At 48.9% G+C, this 22,500-nt stretch overlaps 1 protein-coding gene across 1 annotated transcript in view; it reads left to right on the top strand.

The window, feature by feature from the left end:
* Positions 1-22,500, top strand: part of nalcn (sodium leak channel, non-selective) — a 137,857-nt gene that overhangs the window by 81,488 nt on the left and 33,869 nt on the right. The window contains 2 exon segments of the mRNA XM_061227054.1: positions 20,382-20,518; positions 21,409-21,547. Coding sequence (XP_061083038.1) covers positions 20,382-20,518; positions 21,409-21,547 — 276 coding nt within the window.

The following is a 22,500-nucleotide window of genomic DNA, read 5'->3' as shown; positions in this document are numbered from 1 at the left end:
GCTTTGCATCTCCTCTCATAATGCTGTGCGTCTCCTCCCATAAAGCTGTCCGTGTCCTCCCATAATGCTGTGCGTCTCATCCCATAATGCTGTGCGTCTCCTCCCATAATGCTGTGCGTCTCCTCCCATAATGCTGTGCGTCTCGTCCCATAATGCTGTGCGTCTCGTCCCATAATGCTGTGCGTCTCGTCCCATAATGCTGTCCGTCTCCTCCCATAATGCTGTGCGTCTCCTCCCATAATGCTGTGCGTCTCGTCCCATAATGCTGTGCGTCTCGTCCCATAATGCTGTGCGTCTCGTCCCATAATGCTGTCCGTCTCCTCCCATAATGCTGTGCGTCTGCCAGGCCTGCGGGGTTCCTGGGAATGACGGGCATCGGTCAGAGTGGCGGAGGGTCCTGTGTTGATCGCTTTACCCAGCATGCACTGTGCAGGTAGAGTGCACATGTTATTCGCTCTGTGTCCACGTTTCGTCACGCCCAAGCTGTCATCAAAAGAGTGTCAGCGAGAGAGATGGAGAAAGAAAGAGAGAGGGTGGGGGGAGAGAATTAATGAATTTGAGATGGGTGCTTGTCTTGTAGTGTCTGAGGCAGTAATCTTGTTTTTGTATTTGTATATGAAGACTATCCAACATGCAACGTGTTTATTTTAACCCACAAATAAAATGTCATCCAGTCCATCTGAAATCACATATTTCACAGTAAAATGGTGGCTGATTGTGCACCTAAATCAACAGACAGACCTCATTCTGATGCAGATTTGTGGGCCTCGTGTTTCGTTCGTTCTGAGAAGGGCTGACCTCCGATAGGAACCTGGCCTGGTGCAAACATTCGCAGGTCTGTAATCGCGATCTCTGAATGCGGGTTTAATTAGTCATGGTTGTGTTTGTGGCAGACGTGTCTTCAGTGATGCGCTGGCTCAGCCCGGTGAATGTGCTGTGCTGGAGGAACACAATGCAGATCTCAGAGATAACAGGAAGTGTTTAATAAGCCCTCTGTTCCTGTGTTAGCTTCCGCTCTGTCGCGCGCTCTTTCTCTCTCTCTCTCCCTCTCTGTCTCTCCCTCTCCCTCCCTCTCTCTCTCTCGCTCTCTGTCTCGCTCTCCCTCTCCCTCTCACTCTCGCTCACTCTCTCCCTCCCTCTCTGTCTCTCTCTCTCTCCCTCTCTCTCCCTCTCCCTCTCACTCTCTCTCACTCTCTCCCTCTCTCTCTCCCTCTCTGTCTCTCTCTCCCTCTCTGTCTCTCCCTCTCTCTCTCCGTCTATGTCTCTCTCTCGCCCTCCCTCTCTCTGCTCCCTTCATCATGGCTGATTGTAATTATGCATTAACTGTGTGAAATTAGCTTTCGCCGATCACAGCCACATGCAGACGGAGAGGCATGTGAATTTAATGGAAACGTCGGGGGGAGGTTTGCTCCCGGCGTACGGTGAGAGAGTGCCTTTCTGTGTCTCGGTGAAGCAGTACACAGCACCCGCTGGTATGAGAAACGGAATGGCTTTGTGGGGAGATGTGTTTGGATGTGTGTGCCTGCGGTCACCTGCGGTCACCTGCGGACAGTGTATCTGTTTCCTCAGACTCCTCGTGTCAAGGGCCTGGTCCATCCTCTGCTACAGCAGGCTACGGAGCGCTCCAGTGTGTGACCTTGTGAAGGTCGGAGCACTCCAGTGTGTGACCTTGTGAAGGTCGGAGCGCTCCAGTGTGTGACCTTGGGAAGGTCGGAGCGCTCCAGTGTGTGACCTTGTGAAGGTCGGAGCAGTGCAGTGTGTGACCTTGTGAAGGTCAGAGCAGTGCAGTGTGTGACCTTGTGAAGGTCGGAGCGCTCCAGTGTGTGACCTTGTGAAGGTCAGAGCAGTGCAGCGTGTGACCTTGTGAAGGTCGGAGCGCTCCAGTGTGTGACCTTGTGAAGGTCGGAGCGCTCCAGTGTGTGACCTTGTGAAGGTCGGAGCGCTCCAGTGTGTGACCTTGTGAAGGTCAGAGCACTCCAGTGTGTGACCTTGTGAAGGTCGGAGCGCTCCAGTGAGTGACCTTGTGAAGGTCAGAGCAGTGCAGTGTGTGACCTTGTGAAGGTCGGAGCGCTCCAGTGTGTGACCTTGTGAAGGTCGGAGCGGTGCAGTGCTGCTTCAGGCTCCTTTGTGGAGTAAACGATCGGCATGAGAAACCCAACATGGTGATCTCACCAAACATGGTGAACTAACCAAACATGGAGAAATCACCAAACATTGTGAATTAACCAAACATGGAGAAATCACCAAACATGGTGAATTAACCGGGGCAGAGGTGTAAACATCTCTCTAGCACCACACAGAGCTGAGGGGGGAGCAGCTGGGCATACACTACATTGTATTATATTTATCATTATTATTTTTTTATTGTTCATTATTTATTGTTATCTATTATATTTTGAAGCAGATGTGCAGTATAAGCAGCTTTGTGGAAGAAGACATGCATTTATTACTCATTTAAAAAACCTTTTTTATCTGAGCAGTTGTATTCTTGTAAAATAATATCATTTTTGCCATTTTTTTCAAGACAATGTAGCTCATTATTTTGTTCATATCATACAGCCCTTTTCGGTTATTTATCGAAGGGGTCAGAACTTTCAGAGGTCACTGTGTAAGCAAGCTTACGGTTAGCATTAATGAGTACCTGTGAGATTTCTGCTTTTTTTTGCTCAAAACTATTTATTTTCTATGTGAGCAGCGTTTTTTTTGTGCTTCTTGCTTTTACAGATCCCTTGCAACGATAATATTTGAAGATTATTGAAAGTGCCTTCTGTCCTGAGGATGAATTCATGTGGCAGTCTCAAATTATTTTAAACAAACATGACATTTATGTCTGTGTCCAGGACCGTGCTCCTGATAACCTGTTAGCTCCGATAAGGAGCCGGCGTTGCCTCGAAAAGACATCGAAAAGACATCGTCTCGGACCATGTCTTGTTACATTTATTCTCACAACTTCCTGAAGAGACATTGTCCTGTCGCATTGGTCTGCTGCAGTGTTGTGTGCAGTGCCATTCTGTGGATGACTGAAGTGGTGTTTTAGAGCAAGTCAAAGTTTAATATTCACTCTCACTGTCCTCCATTTTAACTCCCATAATGCCAGATCATAACGAGATGCTGGGAATGCCTTGGGAGTTGTGGGAATGTTTTTGGAGGTATGGGAATGCTTCATGAGATGTGGGAATGTTTTGAGAGTGTGGGAATGTTTTTGGAGGTGTGGGAATGTTTTGAGAGGTGTGGGAATGTTTTGGGAGGTGTGTGAATGTTTTGGGAGGGGTGGGAATGTCTTAGGTGGTGTGGGAATGTCTTAGGAGGTGTGGGAATGTTTTGGGTGGTGTGGGAATGTCTTAGGAGGTGTGGGAATGTCTTAGGAGGTGTGGGAATGTTTCAGGAGGTGTGGGAATGTGCCACCATATTGAGGGAGGTGGAGTTGGTAATGGGCGGGACATGTTTGCCCAGGTGTTGGGCGCTGAATGTAGAAGACCTTGCGAGGGTGTGCTGTATGGAGGACAAAGCCACAGTTTCAGTCCATGTTCTGGAGGTGACATCAAAGGAAACTGTTTTGAACCTTTTATGGAGTAAGATCACAAATATGCAATTCAAATCTTCTTAACGGAACATTCTACTCCTCATGTGACAATCACTACTGGTCCTTTGAAAGCAGTGGAGTTCTAGAACACTGACTTTCCAAAAAATCTGCTCTTCAGAAGGGTTAGGGTTAATGAGTGGGTGATATGTATTGGACTCATTACTGTTGTCCGTGTGAACGTTTAGGAAAGCACTTCCGTAACAATCCAATTGCCTGCATGTCTTGTTCTGACGTTTTCAGGTCAACAAGCAGTTTCAAAACAAACAACTACAAGCGGCAAATGAAAGGAGTAATGTGTTGCCAGGGCGATCGATAAGTGCTCATTTTAGCTGTTTTTGCTGGTGCATACGGCGCAGTGGATTGAACTGGTCCCTGGCGTCTTTAACCAAACGACCCAGCACTCCACTGGATCTGAAAGGGCGATCGCTCCATTGATCCAAATCAGGATGTCAGTAACCGGCAATCATAGCTGCACCAATAGGAATGCACACCGTTTTGATATGCCAGTCGCCATGGAGATGTAACTGTCACTCAACAGGCCTTCTTGGAACTTTAACCCATTAATGTCTTGTCTTGAGTAGAAGGTTTGACATTCCTCGACTACTTGAGTTAAGCTGATAAATCTGTTGAATTTTTTTCCTATTGGCCAACGTATGGTATGAAGCTACACTGTGGGCTTTTCTTAACGCACTATTTTAGCCTTTAGTCCAGGATATTGCTTTTCTCTTGCCCTCTGTGTATCTAAACATTGTCTCTGCTTCTCGTGCTTAAGAACCGGCTCATTCCCTTCCCCGAGACTTCTGCAGGTATCCCATCAGGCCTTGCTACATCAGCACAAGGCGCCTCCAGGCCTAATTAATAATAATTAATCAGAAACTATAGATGTAGTACTGTAATAGTATGTGAGTCTGATGGATACACTATGCTGCATGGAGAGCCTCAGTGGTTCCTGATGTAGTCTCTGAACAGTCACCACGTTAACATGCTGCAAATGGTGAACGGACTGCATTTTCTAGGATGTTTACCCAATGCTCAGGGCGAACCAGCAACTCTCTGACTGCCACACCACCACTCTTACCTCCTGAGCTAATGTGTTGTAGTCTTGTAATCAGACTTAACATAAAAAATGTTATATAATCCTCAAGTAGATAATATTAGCTTACTGTTTACTTGATTTTCTTGGCCCTGTTGGCAAATCATGAAATGAGTCTTACCTCATTGGCAATATTTTTAACATTCTTTTTGAGTTTGATTTATTTATTGTTTTTTGTGGCACATACAGTACTGTGCAGAAGTCTTAGGCACCCAAGACTTTATTATATATATATATATATATATATATATATATGCTTATATATATATATGCGCCAATTTTTTTGTGTGTGTTAGCATAAAAGAACCCATAGATTTGTTCTATGGGCAGCCCCTGGAGGGAGCTCTGGGAGACGTGATGGGGGTATGTATATATATATATTTATCTCTCGCTGACAAAACTGAAACGGGACCGTTGGCCCCGGAGGCGGCTAGGCGGTCGCCAGGTCTGCGGATGACTGGGCGGTCGCCAGGTCTGCGGTTGCGCCGATGATCAGACAGGCCTCCGGGCCCGGCTGTGTTGTCATGTGCAGCGGACCAGAGACGCTGTCGTGAAAGAAGCCATAAAAAAACACCAGAAGAAGAACGAGGGCATCGCGGCACATCCATTATCCCCCCCCCCCCCCCCCCCGCTGGTGTCAAGCTCTGATGTCTCGTCTGGGTGAATAATGAATCGAAAGCATTGTGTTTTTCATTTTCTGTGTTTACGGATTTGATTCTCGCGTCGGTGTTGTAACTGAGTGTGGCAGCTGGTCGAGACATGGGAGATTAAAGGTGAATATTAACATTAACAGGAGAGCCCGTCTTCTGATAACAAAACCAGTGTTTTCAGGTGAACAGAAATTATCCCCAAAATGAACACCTTATTCAAGGGCAGTCATCATCTCTGTTATATGAAATATGGTAAGTGTCCACGGCTATCCATAGGATAGACAATGTGGGATATGACAGATTTAAGCAATACCTCTGGGCAACACACTGCATTGTGGGACTTGGAGTGCAAAGAATGGCATGCTGCTTATCCTGTAAAATGTGCAGATTGTGGCAGAATCCACAACCCTATCCACAACCCTATCCACAAACCTATCCACAAACCTATCCACAACCCTATCCACAATCTTTTCTTGCTGTTTTGCAGACGTAACCATTTCCTATTCAAATGCTTTTCTGTGTTTAACTGATCTTGCCTGGTGCAATTGGGCCAACCAGACAGCAGCCCAGTAAAGTGTAGAAAAGAAGTTGAATCCAAAACAATTACATATTTGACACAGGTCTGCTATTTTGCAGAAGCTCTAAGACTTTTATTATTTTGAAGCAGATGTGCAAGACTAAGTGTAGGATTGCAGTCTATGTTTAGCACAGTGGTCTCAACCCTGGTCCTGGAGAGCTACTGGGTGTTCTGGTTTTTGTTTTCACCTTAAAAGCAACGTCCTGTTGAGACCCAGGTAACCACATAAGAGTGACAGTGTGACTCCCTGTAGCTCTCCAGGACTGGGTGGGGCAGACCACTGGTTTAACGTTTTCATAGGGAAATCTGCTGAAGGATTGGGAGGATTTAGATTTGAGATTGGACGATATTGAACCTAAAGATGCGCTCTGTGCGGGGGAAATTTGAGCATTTTTATGAAAAGAAGCTGCCTGTGTGCTGTAGTAGTGGATGTGGAGATGGGCACGGTGAGAAATGTGATCTGCTCTGTTTGGCAGCCCAGCTCAGAGATGTTCCTGGGGCTCTCCACCCTCCTGTTACGTCTGACCCCACACTGCCATCTAGTGAACAGCCTTTACCACACACACATGTACACACACACACACACTCACACACACACACACACATATATACCCGCACACACACACACACACACACATACCCACCCACGCTCACACACACACACACACATACACACACACACACACACACACATACATACCCGCACACACACACACACACACACACATACATACCCACACACACACACACACACACATACCCACACACGCTCACACACACACACACACACACACACACGCTCACACACACACACACACACACACACACACGCTCACACACACGCTCACACACACACACACAGACACACACGCTCACACACACACACACACACACACACACACACACACACACTCACACTCACACTCACACTGACACACACGTGTGGGGCTTTACCTGTCAACATGAGGCCCAGGAGAGAGAGGGCCGTGTAAGCGGTGATGTTGTTTTAATCACACGCTGCCAGTCCGGTCCGGGTGTGTGGTACAGAGAGACGCTGAGAGAAATTCCCCTGAATCCCGTATCCGTGCCCACAAACTCAGCCGTGACAGCCGCACGCGGGAGAACTCCCAAATAGAGCTGGCAAAGCGGAACGTCGTTCCGCATCCAGTTGGAGATGTTGAGTTAGCTGCTTCCCATCGCCCGGGAATGTTTCAGCCGGCACTCGGCGGCGCTGTTAGTGCGGGAGATGTTAGCGTTTGAGCTACAGTCAATCTCCCCCCGTACCCCTCGTCCCTCATGGGTTTGTGCTCCAGGTTACTCTGTCAGTGTGTGGGTTTGTGCTCCAGGTCACTCTGTCAGTGTGTGGGTTGGTGCTCCAGGTCACTCTGTCAGTGTGTGGGTTTGTGCTCCGGGTCACTCTGTCAGTGTGTGGGTTTGTGCTCCGGGTCACTCTGTCAGTGTGCGGGTTTGTGCTCCAGGTCACTCTGTCAGTGTGTGGGTTTGTGCTCCGGGTCACTCTGTCAGTGTGTGGGTTTGTGCTCCAGGTCACTCTGTCAGTGTGTGGGTTTGTGCTCCAGGTCACTCTGTCAGTGTGTGGGTTTGTGCTCCGGGTCACTCTGTCAGTGTGTGGGTTTGTGCTCCAGGTCACTCTGTCAGTGTGTGGGTTTGTGCTCCGGGTCACTCTGTCAGTGTGTGGGTTTGTGCTCCGGGTCACTCTGTCAGTGTGTGGGTTTGTGCTCCAGGTCACCTTGAGGGTTTTTATTTCCCCACTGGTAAAGGACTGCTGAGCAGCAACCCCCCCCCTCTCGCTGACGGCAGAACTCCCAGGTGGGGAAGGTGTGGAGCTAAGTGGTCTGGGAGTTTATAGCGTGCACTAGCACGGCTCATTAGCCGCTAAATTAGGGGGAAACGATGGCCCTGATACCCTCAGTCTCTGCTAGAGTTTCTCTCCGTCCAGCGGGGATGGGAGTCCTGTGTGTTCGTCTGGGTTATAGGGCAGCGACACACTTTAAATCTCAATCTGTGCTCTGTGGGTTGGGACGTTGGTGTTTTTTTTCCCAGTCACTGCTGTTATGGTGGCGTTGTTCTGTCAGCTTTACGGTGTGTGTTCGCCAGATGGGGGGAAAAAGGGGTTTGGGTCGCATTAAATAATGCCCGTGGTTGACCGTGAGATGAAACCACTTTGTCCAACTTCAGACGTGGCACGTTCAGTCAATTTAAGCGCTGTGTTACCGGCCTGTTCCTCCTCCCGTCAGCGTTATCGCGCGCTACGTTCCGCGTTCTCTCAGTCTGAGCGCTACATCGGGGTGAAGCGGGGACGCTCTCCTCCGCCGTGCCCCAGCTGCAGCTCTGCGGCAGTCATTTCGCCCCGCGCGTCGCCGGCCGAGGCGGGGAACGGTGAATACCCTGCGGTGTATGGTGCGGTGATGAGGTGGCCAGACGGACTGACACCAGTGAACACCTTACTCTTCATGATGCGCACCGTTAGCCAGCGCAGTCAGGCGGCGGGACCGCGGCTCCGCAGCTCATCCGACTCCAGTGTCCCCATCGTCTGAAAGGCGGCGCAACAGCTGCACTGATCTTGGTGTGGCTACACTGGGGCTTCCAGGTCCCATTCATGTACCTTAGCCACTAGGCTACAGGCCGCCCCAGTCATGTACCTTAGCCACTAGGCTACAGGCCGCCCCAGTCATGTACCTTAGCCACTAGGCTACAGGCTGCCCCAGTCATGTACCTTAGCCACTAGGCTACAGGCTGCCCCAGTCATGTACCTTAGCCACTAGGCTACAGGCTGCCCCAGTCATGTACCTTAGCCACTAGTCTACAGGCTGCCCCAGTCATGTACCTTAGCCACTAGGCTACAGGCCGCCCCAGTCATGTACCTTAGCCACTAGGCTACAGGCCACCCTAGTCATGTACCTTAGCCACTAGGCTACAGGCTGTCCCATTCATGTACCTTAGCCACTAGGCTACAGGCCGCCCCAGTCATGTACCTTAGCCACTAGGCTACAGGCCACCCTAGTCATGTACCTTAGCCACTAGGCTACAGGCCGCCCCAGTCATGTACCTTAGCCACTAGGCTACAGGCTGCCCCAGTCATGTACCTTAGCCACTAGACTACAGGCTGCCCCAGTCATGTACCTTAGCCACTAGGCTACAGGCCGCCCCAGTCATGTACCTTAGCCACTAGGCTACAGGCTGCCCCAGTCATGTACCTTAGCCACTAGCCTACAGGCTGCCCCAGTCATGTACCTTAGCTACTAGGCTACAGGCCGCCCCAGTCATGTACCTTAGCCACTAGGCTACAGGCTGCCCCAGTCATGTACCTTAGCCACTAGGCTACAGGCTGCCCCAGTCATGTACCTTAGCCACTGGGCTACAGGCCGCCCCAGTCATGTACCTTAGCCACTAGGCTACAGGCCGCCCCAGTCATGTACCTTAGCCACTAGGCTACAGGCCGCCCCAGTCATGTACCTTAGCCACTAGGCTACAGGCCACCCCAGTCATGTACCTTAGCCACTAGGCTACAGGCCGCCCCAGTCATGTACCTTAGCCACTAGGCTACAGGCCGCCCCAGTCACGTACCTTAGCCACTAGGCTACAGGCTGCCCCAGTCACGTACCTTAGCCACTAGGCTACAGGCTGCCCCAGTCATGTACCTTAGCCACTAGGCTACAGGCTGCCCCAGTCATGTACCTTAGCCACTAGGCTACAGGCCGCCCCAGTCATGTACCTTAGCCACTAGGCTACAGGCCGCCCCAGTCATGTACCTTAGCCACTAGGCTACAGGCCGCCCCAGTCATGTACCTTTGCCACTAGGCTACAGGCCGCCCCAGTCATGTACCTTAGCCACTAGGCTACAGGCCGCCCCAGTCATGTACCTTAGCCACTAGGCTACAGGCTGCCCCAGCCATGTACCTTAGCCACTAGGCTACAGGCTGCCCCAGTCATGTACCTTAGCCACTAGGCTACAGGCTGCCCCAGTCATGTACCTTAGCCACTAGGCTACAGGCTGCCCCAGTCATGTACCTTAGCCACTAGGCTACAGGCCGCCCCAGTCATGTACCTTAGCCACTAGGCTACTGGCTGCCCCATGGATAATTTGCTGGCTGGATTTTAATATTTCAAAAAGGAATAAAAACCACTGGAAATAACTCCCACATTTCATCCGGGGAAACTCACTGTGCTTAATATGTCCTACTTGTTTCATCGCCCATGTGTGTAGCTGATGTTCCCCACTGGAATTTGAACACCAATCCTGTATTGCCGAGCCCAGAGCCCTGTCATTTCACAATCGTAGTTTGAGTTTTGACAGTAAAATATGAACGTGCGCGTGCTCCTGAAAAGGAGTATTTATGGATGTTTCTGCCCTTGCCTGTGACATTGCAGAAATCCAGAGTGACGTGCGGTCTGAGCGTGGGCGTGACAACCCCAGCGGTGTCAGAACGGGAATAATTCAAAGATGCCCGCTCCCTCACGCCGATGGGGAGCCGTTGTAAACACGCCGCGGAAAGCCATCAAAGCGCGTTAAATCAACGGCGTTAAAATACGCTCTCTCCATTAAAGGCTCTATGGATAATTGTGAAATAAACAAAACCATTCATAATACTGTCATGAATTTCTGGGCGCACTCATTAAATATTTCACGAGACGGCATCGTCAATAGGCTGCGCACTGAACCGAAGTAATCAAAACGCTTACTCATGTCTGATAATGGCCTCTGTAAATAAAAATAAAAAAGTAATTAACTGATTCTGTTAGGTGATCACTGTTTGAGTGACAGGACTCTGACCAATCCCAAAAAAGTTTCTCATTCTCTCAGCCAATGACCGCAGGTCTGTGGAGCTCCCCCATAAAGTAATGTATTTATTTTATGCACACTGGTCCTTTTATGAAGGCAGTTTTACATAAGACCATTTCTTTTCGCTCTCCCAGCGTTTGTCTTTTGGTTTAAATATAACTTTCTTTTCTGAACTGCAGTTAATTAAATGCGTTGCCTATTTTCAAAGTTTTTCAAAAAGCCATTTTATGATGATGAGGTTATCATGGAAATCGTCAACTGTAAGCGCACGGTGTTGCCAAAACCCGAAATAGCCACAGTCACAGTGAAGGCTTTCTGCGTGGAGAGAGTCTTCGTTCTGAGTGCCAGATACCCACTCTCTCTGCCGCCAGTCAGTGTCACTCAGAGCTGAGCTCAGATCCAAGATGGAGGCTGTCGCCCTGAGCTGTGTTCATGATAACAATAATCATTATAACAATCATAATGCAGCACCGTTAATACAGAGATGCAGCTTCCATAGTGTAGCGAATAAAAAAAGATGTGAAAGTTCAGATCTTTCACCTGTTAGCTTTCGCTGTGTTCTCATCCCTCTCTGTGCGTTGCTGCTCTGTACTCATCAGGTATGTATGGTTAGTGAGGACCCCAGGAACTGTGTGCCACCATTATAACGGGGATCCAGATAAATAAACAAATAAACTCCCCTCAGCTCATATCTCTCTCCCCCCCCCTCCCACTGGTTCTGATCGATACGGGTCGGGCTCGCTGGACTGTGATGGATCACACAGGAAACGGGCTTCTTCCACAGCCCGGGCCAAACCAACACGCCAGGGGTGCTCCCGGGCCGAACCAACCGGCCGGGGGTTCTCCTGGGGCAGTCCTACAGAGTCATTTAAGTGTTTATTATATTTTTCACACACCATTAATGTTTTGAAAAAAAATACATTTGGGGAAAAGATTGTATTAAGAGCCATATAATGTTGACTCATAAATTATAAAAATGATTTAATCCTTGGTTTGTCCAACCAAACCATTTCCCTTAGTTTCATTTTATTAAGGCCTGAAGGCCAACTTTATCTCCCAAAAGCTCAATATTGTGTTTTATAGTTTGCAACTTTCCGCAATTACTCATTCTGCAAATTGCGTGACTGCAGTATAAAGGTTTAATAAGTACAGAATATCTTCAACCCTCATCTTTACTAACTTTACTGAATGAGCCTTTTCATAACTCCACATTTGCTTTCCAAAATGGCGTGATTGCCACAAAGACAAAGTTTGACACACTTAAAAGTTTAATCCAGGAACAAGTCTTTTGTATAAAATATCAAAGAAGGCTTGATTTCAAAGAACTTTGTGCTATTAATGGCCAGTGAGTCATTTAATTATGAATGCCGAATAAATTATATTAACCTGAGCGAAGTTTAACAGCTGTGCGGATCTTATTGTGGCTTGAACCACCAACCCTCTGTGTGTGAGGTTACCTGTGTGAGAGGCCTGTGTGTGAGGTTACCTGTGTGAGGTGTGTTAGGGGCCTGTGTGTGAGGTTACCTGTGTGAGAGGCCTGTGTGTGAGGTTACCTGTGTGAGAGGCCTGTGTGTGAGGTTACCTGAGTGAGGTGTGTTAGGGGCCTGTGTGTGAGGTTACCTGTGTGAGAGGCCTGTGTGTGAGGTTACCTGTGTGAGGTGTGTTAGGGGCCTGTGTGTGAGGTTACCTGTGTGAGAGGCCTGTGTGTGAGGTTACCTGTGTGAGAGGCCTGTGTGTGAGGTTACCTGTGTGAGGTGTGTTAGGGGCCTGTGTGTGAGGTTACCTGTGTGAGAGGCCTGTGTGTGAGGTTACCTGTGTGAGGTGTGTTAGGGGCCTGTGTGTGAGGTTACCTGTGTGAGAGGCCTGTGTGTGAGGTTACCTGTGTGAGAGGCCTGTGTGTGAGGTTACCTGTGTGAGGTGTGTTAGGGGCCTGTGTGTGAGGTGTGTTACGGGCCTGTGTGTGAGGTTACCTGTGTGAGGTGTGTTACGGGCCTGTGTGAGCCCCGTTCAGCAGGTCACCTCTGTCCCCTGAGCGGTCCTCAGTCATGAAAGAGGCTGCTCTTGTTTATGATGGTGTTTAATTGTGTCCCCTAATGAGGACATGGCTGACTGCCCCTCCATCGGCGGTAGCGTGTCGTAAATCATTCTGGCCAGAATGTGTGTGTGCATGCGAGTGCGTGCCTCTGCATGCCTGCGCGTGTGTGTGTGTGTGTGTGTGTGTGCGTGTGCGTATGTGCGTACATGCGTGCGTGTGTGTGCGTGTGTGTGTGTGTGTGCATGTGTGTGCGTGTGCGTACGTGCGTACGTGCGTGCGTGTGTGTGCGTGAGTGCGTGAGTATTCTCGCCATGGCAACCTTTTGTCTTTGCTTCAGTCAACCAATCACAGCTCTGCAGGCGCTCGTGACCTTCTGCAGGAACAGCACATCTGTCGCCGATGCTCAGGAGGGTCGGCTTGATGTCGCCAGTGTCGAATTGGCATCTTTTTTAACGTGACACTTTGTCGTCGAAGCATAAGTTAGCCTTTAGTCTCCCTGGGCTAGGGAAGTTAGCATAAGTTAGCCTTTAGTCTCCCTGGGCTAGGGAAGTTAGCATAAGTTAGCCTTTAGTCTCCCTGGGCTAGAGAAGTTAGCATAAGTTAGCCTTTAGTCTCCCTGGGCTAGGGAAGTTAGCATAAGTTAGCCTTTAGTCTCCCTGGGCTAGGGAAGTTAGCATAAGTTAGCCTTTAGTCTCCCTGGGCTAGGGAAGTTAGCATAAGTTAGCCTTTAGTCTCCCTGGGCTAGTGTATCTTCTGAACATGTTGAAACACACCAGTGATGCAGGATAGCATAGTGAAACATTTGTCTGGGATATGAGGATGACTCCTGCACGCACGCACGCACGCACGCACGCATGCACGCACACACTGTAGGCTGTGTTGATTTTTCCACTTGGATCAAAGCTGCGTCACTTATTCATATGAATGATGCCCAGTGTTTCTAGATTGTACTGACCTGGGCCTGGGGGTAATGCTCACCATTTACCTTTACACCCCATAGTTTTGCTGTTACCAGATGCACATATTTCATTATCAATTATAACTGTTCTTGACTGAACATTCTAATGCCTGTGTAACTAGTACTGGTAATTGACAGCAAGTTCTGGAACACTGACTCAAAGTTCTGAACGGGTTGATGTGAGTGCAGTGTTGGAGAGTGCTCTTAATGTGTGAGTGTGTATGCAGTGTTGGAGAGTGCTCTTAATGTGTGAGTGTGTATGCAGTGTTTGAGAATGCTCTTAATGTGTGAGTGTGTATGCAGTGTTTGAGAATGCTCTTAATGTGTGAGTGTGTATGCAGTGTTGGGGAATGCTCTTAATGTGTGAGTGTGTATGCAGTGTTTGAGAATGCTCTTAATGTGTGAGTGTGTATGCAGTGTTTGAGAATGCTCTTAATGTGTGAGTGTGTATGCAGTGTTTGAGAATGCTCTTAATGTGTGAGTTTGTATGCAGTGTTGGAGAATGCTCTTAATGTGTGAGTGTGTATGCAGTGTTGGAGAATGCTCTTAATGTGTGAGTGTGTATGCAGTGTTGGAGAATGCTCTTAATGTGTGAGTGTGTATGCAGTGTTGGAGAATGCTCTTAATGTGTGAGTGTGTATGCAGTGTTTGAGAATGCTCTTAATGTGTGAGTGTGTATGCAGTGTTTGAGAATGCTCTTAATGTGTGAGTGTGTATGCAGTGTTGGAGAATGCTCTTAATGTGTGAAATGTGTATGCAGTGTTTGAGAATGCTCTTAATGTGTGAGTGTGTATGCAGTGTTTGAGAATGCTCTTAATGTGTGAGTTTGTATGCAGTGTTGGAGAGTGCTCTTAATGTGTGTGTGTGTGTGTGTATGCAGTGTTGGAGAATGCTCTTAATGTGTGTGTGTGTGTGTGTGTGTGTGCAGTGTTTGGGAATGCTCTTAATGTGTGAGTGTGTGTGTGTGTGTATGCAGTGTTTGGGAATGCTCTTAATGTGTGAGTGTGTATGCAGTGTTGGGGAATGCTCTTAATGTGTGAGTGTGTATGCAGTGTTGGAGAATGCTCTTAATGTGTGAGTATGAGTGCAGTGTTTGGGAATGCTCTTAATGTGTGAGTGTGTGTGTGTGTGTATGCAGTGTTTGGGAATGCTCTTAATGTGTGTGTGTGTATGCAGTGTTGGAGAATGCTCTTAATGTGTGAGTGTGTATGCAGTGTTGGGGAATGCTCTTAATGTGTGAGTGTGTATGCAGTGTTGGGGAATGCTCTTAATGTGTGAGTGTGTATGCAGTGTTGGAGAATGCTCTTAATCTGTGAGTGTGTATGCAGTGTTTGAGAATGCTCTTAATGTGTGAGTGTGTATGCAGTGTTGGAGAATGCTCTTAATGTGTGAGTGTGTATGCAGTGTTGGAGAGTGCTCTTAATGTGTGTGTGTGTATGCAGTGTTGGAGAATGCTCTTAATGTTTGAGTATGAGTGCAGTGTTTGGGAATGCTCTTAATGTGTGTGTGTGTGTGTGTGTGTGTGTGTATGCAGTGTTTGGGAATGCTCTTAATGTGTGAGTATGAGTGCAGTGTTGGAGAATGCTCTTAATGTGTGTGTGTGTGTGTGTGTGTGTGTGTGTGTGTGTGTGTGTGTGTGTGTGTGTGTATGCAGTGTTGGAGAATGCTCTTAATGTGTGAGTATGAGTGCAGTGTTTGGGAATATTCTTAATGTGTGAGTGTGAATGTTGTCCTGTCCCTCTGCGCTTCCTGCAGATTGGTCTCTGTGGTCACAGTGGGTCCAGGCGAGATACTTCAGTCCTGTGGTTTCCATGTCAACCTGCTCTGAGATTAATTTCCATTCAATGCTGTTCCATCCTTTTTTCTTCATCTGGTTGCAATTTCCATATCAATAAATAGGTTTAACTTCACATTTGTTGCGTGGGAGAGGGTGTAGCAGAACTGGTGTTGATTTCCCTGTTAATGTATTTACGTGTGCATGTAAAGAGTGTTGGCTTACTCCTTCTGCATGTTGTTCCTCTTCAGAACGCAGAACCGATCTCACTCCAGAACACAGTTGAGCTTCTGTTCCTCTTTAGAACATAGAACAGACCTGCGTTCAAGATGGCCAACGTTTGCAGCATATTGAAGGTTTTTTCTGTTGGCCAGAAACGTTGGCTAACGTTGGCTAACAGTCTGAAGAGGTTGTACTGGACTGTGTGGTGAACAGAAACGTTGGCTAACATTGGCTAACAGTCTGAAGAGGTCGTACTGGACTGCGTGGTGAACAGAAACCTTGGCTAACGTTGGCTAACAGTCTGAAGAGGTTGTGCTGGATGGCATGGTGAGCAGAAACGTTCGCTAACGGGGAAGCGCACGAGACCCCTCTGGAGTAGAGTGGAGCTCTCAGCCCTGGCAGGCCCGGAGCGCAGCGCTCTGATTGGCTCCTTGGGGACGGGTTAAACAATGCAGCCCTCTGATTGGCTCCTTGGGGACGGGTTAAACAATGCAGCCATGCTGAAATACATGGGTCACAGCTTCACAGCACAATTCAGCCTCCCAGAATGCAATGCCAAAAGATGACTACAGCAGTTTTTAAGTTTCCCTAGCAACTAACAAGGGTGCGTGCACGTGTGTGCGTGTGTGTGTGCGTGCCTGTGTGCATGTATAGAGGGTTAGAATGCACTGACTTCAAAGATTGGTTTCTCTTTTTGCCGTGTTGAGGCTGAGTTGAGTCCGATTCCACCCCTCACACCGCCACGTCCCCCCCCACCCCGCTCAGGTGCCACTTCACCTCTCCCCTCTCTCCTCTTCTCCTCCTCTCTTCCCCTCTGTCCTCCTCTCCTCTCCTCCCATGGCAATGAAGCATCGCATTGAGGCCATCGCTTTTAACACACGTTCTTCTGGAAAATTCCAGCAGATTTTAATTTTTGACAGCTGACCTGTTCCCCTTCAGCTCTGACATGGCCCTTGTCGTCATGGTGACCGTCTGGTTTGATTTATGGTTTGGTTTTTATGTTTTATTTTTCCATTTGTACTGCACTCCTGTGTGTCCGTGTTGTCATTCTCCCATCAGCCTGTCTTGTCTGCTGACCTGCATTCAGGTCAGTGGTCAAACTCATTTTCTGAGCATGGTCAGGTGAAGAGAGGATGGTGTTTGTCTGCACCAGCCTTGTGTAACCAGGTGTGGCGCTGAAATGGACAGTAGCTGTCACAAAGCATAGGTCAGCTCGTGTTGTTACTCTATGTTTATAAGTTCTGAAGCCAAAAACGGAAAACCTTGTGCTGCAGGGTTAACTTAAAAAGACTTAAAATACTTAAAAAGAACGATCTTGATTCCAAAGCAGTTATTTTATTTGTCTTTAAGTTCCACCACCGCCTTGGGTGACATAGCCGAGCGACCGTTTACAGAACGTTAGGGTTGGATCAGAGTGGATGCTGACATGATTATGGTTTTGGTTATAGTTATAGTTATTGTTATTGCAGTCAGCGGTCAGGACTGAGGTCCGGAGCATCCACACCGCGGACCCAGGAGCCGTCCCACACAGCGCATAACACCCATGAGATACGTTTGGTCGGACACAGAGATGGTCCAGAGGGTAGAGGTCCAGGGCGTTGATGTCTGCTGGGTCTGTCCAAATAGAGTTTTACCCAGCAGATTGCTGTTTGAAATGCTTTTGAATCTCAGAAAGTCTGCATGAGCATACACTCAGTGAGTACCTGTACACTAGCTTGTGAATTCAAATATTTAATCAGCCAGTCATGTGGCAGCAACTAAATGCATGAACGCATGTGGTTCAGCTGTTTTTCAGACCAAATGTCAGAATGGGAAAGAAATGTGATCTAAGTGACTTTGGCCGTGGAATGATTTTTGGTCCCAGACAGGGAGGTTTGAATATCTCAGAAACTGCTGATCTCCTGGGATTGTCCTGGGACAGTCTCTAGAGTTTGCAGAGAATGGTGCGAAAAACAAAAAGCCTCCAGTGAGCAGCAGTTAATGGGAGAGGTCAGAGGAGAAGGGCCAGACTGGTCAAAGCTGACAGTAACGCAGTAAAAGTGATATGCAGAAGAGCATCTCTGAACGCTCAACACATCAAACCTCTTCAGTGGATAGGCTACAGCAGCAGAAGACCAGTCAGTCTAGAAAGTACAGAATAAAGTGCTCACTGAGGTAACAAATGGCAAACAGCCCCAGGAGACTGTGGAAGTGCTAAGGACCGAAGTGTTGCTGCAGACCTGAGAAGTCTGAGTGTGAATCTCTCTGTCGGGAAACCACAGAGGCCCAGGCTGAGGCCCTGGAGACAGTCCGTGTTTTTGGGGTGGAACTCGGGCGCGACACCAGGGTAAGGACAGAGCCACGGTGTTTCCACGCCTCCGTGGAGCACTTTCAGCTGGAGATCAACGAGCTCCCGCGAGGTGTTTATGCAGAGCGTCGAGCGCGGTTCTCCTGGGCCGGAGCGCCCGGAGGACCGGCGGCTTCCTTCCTGCTGCGTGTCCATTTTCTCTGCAAGTGCCCGGGCGGCGCTGCAGGGGTGCTGCTGCCCAGATCCGCTTCCCGTGACGCTCCGCTTCTCCGGCCTCTCCGTGCCAGAGATCCCGCCGATCGCTGCTCTCATTCCAGAGGGCGACATCAGCCGAGAGCGGGCATCTGGCAGTTGGAGGGTTGCCAGTTCGTTCCCCCACCCCGTGAAAAGTGTCCCTGAGCAAGACACTTAACCCCCAATTTTTTCCCCGACATGCTGATTGGTACCTTGCATGGCAGCCTTTTGCCGTTGGTGTGTGGGTCGGTGGGTGGCTGTGAGTAAATCGGTGCGTGTGTGAATGGGTGAATGGTAAAGCCATTCTGATAAATGCTTTATCAGAATGCTCTATAAATGCAGTCCGTTTACCGAAGGCTGCTACACAGTTCAGGCTGACCCTCGCCCTGGGTACCTGAGCCTGCCCCATTCAAAGCCCCCTGCAACGGAGGCCACAGAGGATGACCATTTTCCTCCTTTTCACGCTATTGCCCCAAGCTTTTCTCTCCCCGATCCACGCTCCATTCCCCGATCCACTCTCCGTTCCCCAATCTGTCCTCTGCTCCCCGATCCGTCCTCCGTTCCCCGAGGATCCCAGCAGTCCGAGAGAGGGCAGACAGAGCCCATTGGGCCGTGACTACTGCTCCTGTTTCACGTGAGAAGTGAGCGAGAGCCACAGTTAGGTGCCTTTCACCCTCATCACCAGCTCTTCACTTTTATCTGCAGGAACTTCAGTGAGCTACTTTCATATGTAATTAAAGTTGTCTAACTGGCCCCAGTATCACTGCCCTCAGCTGCAGCTTTTCCAGTGTGTGCTATACCTCCAGTGGGGATACGCAGTGTATATGAAAGTGTCTGTGTGTATGATAAACACACACACACACACGCACACATTCTCTCCCTTCCTCTCTCTCTCCCTTCCTCCCTCCTTCTCCTTGTCTCCCTCTGTCTCTCTCCCTCCCTCCCTCCCTCCCTCTGTCTCTCTCCCTCCCTCCCTCTGTCTCTCTCCCTCCCTCCCTCCCTCTCTCTCCCTCCCCCCCTCCCCCTCTCCCCTGTCTCTCTCCCTCCCTCTGTCTCTCTCCCTCCCTCTGTTTCTCTCCCTCCCTCTCTCTTTTCTCCCCGTTCCCTCCGTCCATATTAGCTGTGACCATTGAGGCACTGCTGCCACCTGCTGGCTGCCCTGTGTCAGAGCAGCTCTTAAATCTGCTCTCTGTGCCGTTGTCTGCTGACACGGTGTGTATGTGAAAGGCTCGTTCCTGTAGGCAGAGTAATTGGTGAGAGTTGTGCAGTAATAAGGGCCCTCTGCATTGCCATTATTCATTAATAAGCCATGGCTTCCTCAATGCGTTCGTCTAATTTATTAAACATCCCAGTGAGCTCCTTTGAATCCATCACCCAATAACGATCGGGAAGATTTTGTGGAAAATGTGTGCATAAGTGTGTATAGCGTTAGTGTATCGCCAGTTATTTTACATTTCAGTACCTAAAAGGACATACCTTTTCATGAAGTTTCTGATGATTATTCGGGATACAGGGTACAGTACTGAAATCCTGTCTCCTGTTTCAACAGGGACTGTCGCCAATAACAAATGCCAATAATGTAACAGTACACGAAGAGCCCAGAGTTCTTCAGAACTAATCTTCTGAGGCGCTGGCGTGACTAAGCTGGGGCCCAGACAGATTGCGAGCTGTGATTCGATGCGTCTTCTCGTCCTCTACGAGGTTAACTCAGAGACACATCTGTTGCATGACGAATCGCCTCCCAGAGGCAAAGCCATCAGCGAGGCAGCGGAGTTTAATGACACCTGAAATGCTCTCTTACATACTGAAACGCTCTCTTTCACACTGAAACGCTCTGCTTACAGAGCGTTTCAGCGTGTTTGTATGGCTAATTTGAACCCAAAGTTGTCAGAACAGAATTATTGTTGATTCTTGTTCAGTTTATCTGATTCATCTACAAGAGTTCAAGTTTTTATCTATGTGATCACTCTAGTAATTGGTGGGTTTTCAGCGCACTTGTCCCTGGTTATGGGTATGCACTTTGTTGTACATCGCTCTGGATAGGAGCATCTGCTAAATGACCGTAATGTAATGTAATGTAATGTGATGTACTGAACCTCTGGCACCAGGTGTGTTTTTCTCACTCCTCTCTGACCTCTGACCTCTGACACCTGACCCCCCTGCGCAGCTGAAGCAGAGCGAGGCCAACGCAGACACCAAGGAGAAGCTTCCGCTACGCCTGCGCATATTCGAGAAGTTCCCCAACCGGCCGCAGATGGTGAAGATCTCCAAGCTGCCGTCCGACTTCACCGTGCCCAGGATCAGGTGCGGGGAGCCGGGGGGGTCTTCTCAAAACAAAATGGCCTCCAAAAAAAAAACCCACATACAGATGTGCTCTGGGGTATGCCCTCTTCATGCTGTCCTTAACTTACAGCATGGTGACACACTTACAGTACGGTGACGGTCGGAGGTTAAAGCACGATGGGTTTATAATGAATCTGCAGCGGGAGGAAGTGTTTCCCGTGGAGCTGAACCCAGATGAGAGGAAAATGGCAGCTTGAGCAGCTGTGTGTTTGTCTTTCTCTGACTCTCGGTCTCCCACGCACCATCTGCTGCTGGGCTCTCCTGGACATGTAGTGCTGCTCTGAAACTGTGTGTGTGTGTGTGCGTGTATGTGTATGTGTATATGTGTGTGCGTGTGCGTGTGTGTCTGTGTGTGTGTGCGTGTATGTCTGTATGTGTATGTGTGTGTGTGTGTGTGTGTGTGTGCGCGTGTATGTCTGTGTGTGTGTATGTGTGTGTGTGTGTATGCATGTATGTGTGCGTGTGTTTGTGTATTTGTGTGCGTGCGTGCGTGTGTGTGTCTCTGTAACTGCGTGTGCGTGTGTGCGTGCGTATGTGTGTGTGTCTCTCTGTAACTGTGTGTGTGTGTGTGTGTGTGCGTGTGTGTATACATGTGTGTACATGTATGTGTGTCTGTGTGTGTGCCTGTGTACATGTGTGCGTGTGTTTGTGTCTGTATGTCTGTGTTTGTGTGTGTATATGCATGTGTGTATGTGTGTCTATATGTGTGTATGTGTGTGTGTATATATGTGTGTGTGTGTGTGTGTGTGTACATGTATGTGTGTGGGTGTGTATGTGTATATGTGGGTGTACATGTATGTGTGTGGGTGTGTATGTGTTTATATGCATGTGTGTATGTGTGTGTTCCTCAGAGAGAGCTTCATGAAGCAGTTCATAGACCGTCAGCAGCAGGACTCCAGCTGCCTGTTCCGCAGGCTCCCCTCGGCCTCGTCCTCCTGCGACCACTCCAAGCGCTCCGCCATCGAGGAGAACAAGTACATCGACCAGAAGGTGCGACCGCCGTCCCCACACCGCCAAACACGCTTACCACACACCTCTACAGTCATCTCCACCATCCCCACACGGCCAAACACGCTTACACACACCTCTACAGTCATCTCCACCATCCCCACACCCCCAAACACGCTTACACACACCTCTACAGTCATCTCCACCATCCCCACACCCCCAAACACGCTTACACACACCTCTACAGTCATCTCTACCATCCCCACACCCCCAAACACGCTTACACACACCTCTACAGTCATCTCCACCATCCCCACACGCCCAAACACGCTTACACACACCTCTACAGTCATCTCCACCATCCCCACACCCCCAAACACGCTTACACACACCTGTATGTGTATGAGAATGAGTGGCATCAATTGTACAGCGCTTTGCATAAAAGCCTGTCTCCAGTCCTTCCCCAAAAATACAACCATATGTGTTTTTTGTTGTTCGCTGTGGTAGAGCTCTCTTGATATTGGTAAAAGCAGGTTGAATTTCAGGGGGGTAGTTCTGCACTGTTGCTTATGTAAGTGTTCACATTTGGAGCTGGGTTTGACGTGACAGGTTAATGTACAAAATGGCACCTTTCTCTCCCGGCCGAAGAGAAGCACATTCTGTGCCTGTCTCCTCCTCCTCCGACAGTTACCGTTGAAATAATTGTGCCTCTTAATGTGCGGAGTTGAGAGCGAGTGAATGCGGTGAGAATTCCCATGGCAGCGCGTGAAAGAGAGGCATCGTCTTTCATCCTGAATGATCGGAGTGCGCGCCAGTTCAGGGGCGACCCGGAGAGAGAGAGATATTCTCTTTTAAAAATCAACTGTCGGTATCTCCTGGCACCTCAGAGCAGAACGAGAATGTGAGAACAGCTGGAACATAATCGCACGGTTTTACTTGCTTATTCAGAGAGTGGGTGACTCAGCGTTTCGGGATAAACCTCAGGGAATGTTTGT

Source organism: Conger conger, chromosome 17 (genome assembly GCF_963514075.1).
Source record: "Conger conger chromosome 17, fConCon1.1, whole genome shotgun sequence".
NCBI lineage: Eukaryota > Metazoa > Chordata > Actinopteri > Anguilliformes > Congridae > Conger > Conger conger.
Note: the sequence above shows the minus strand (reverse complement) of the source record. Positions and strands in the feature narration are given on the sequence as shown.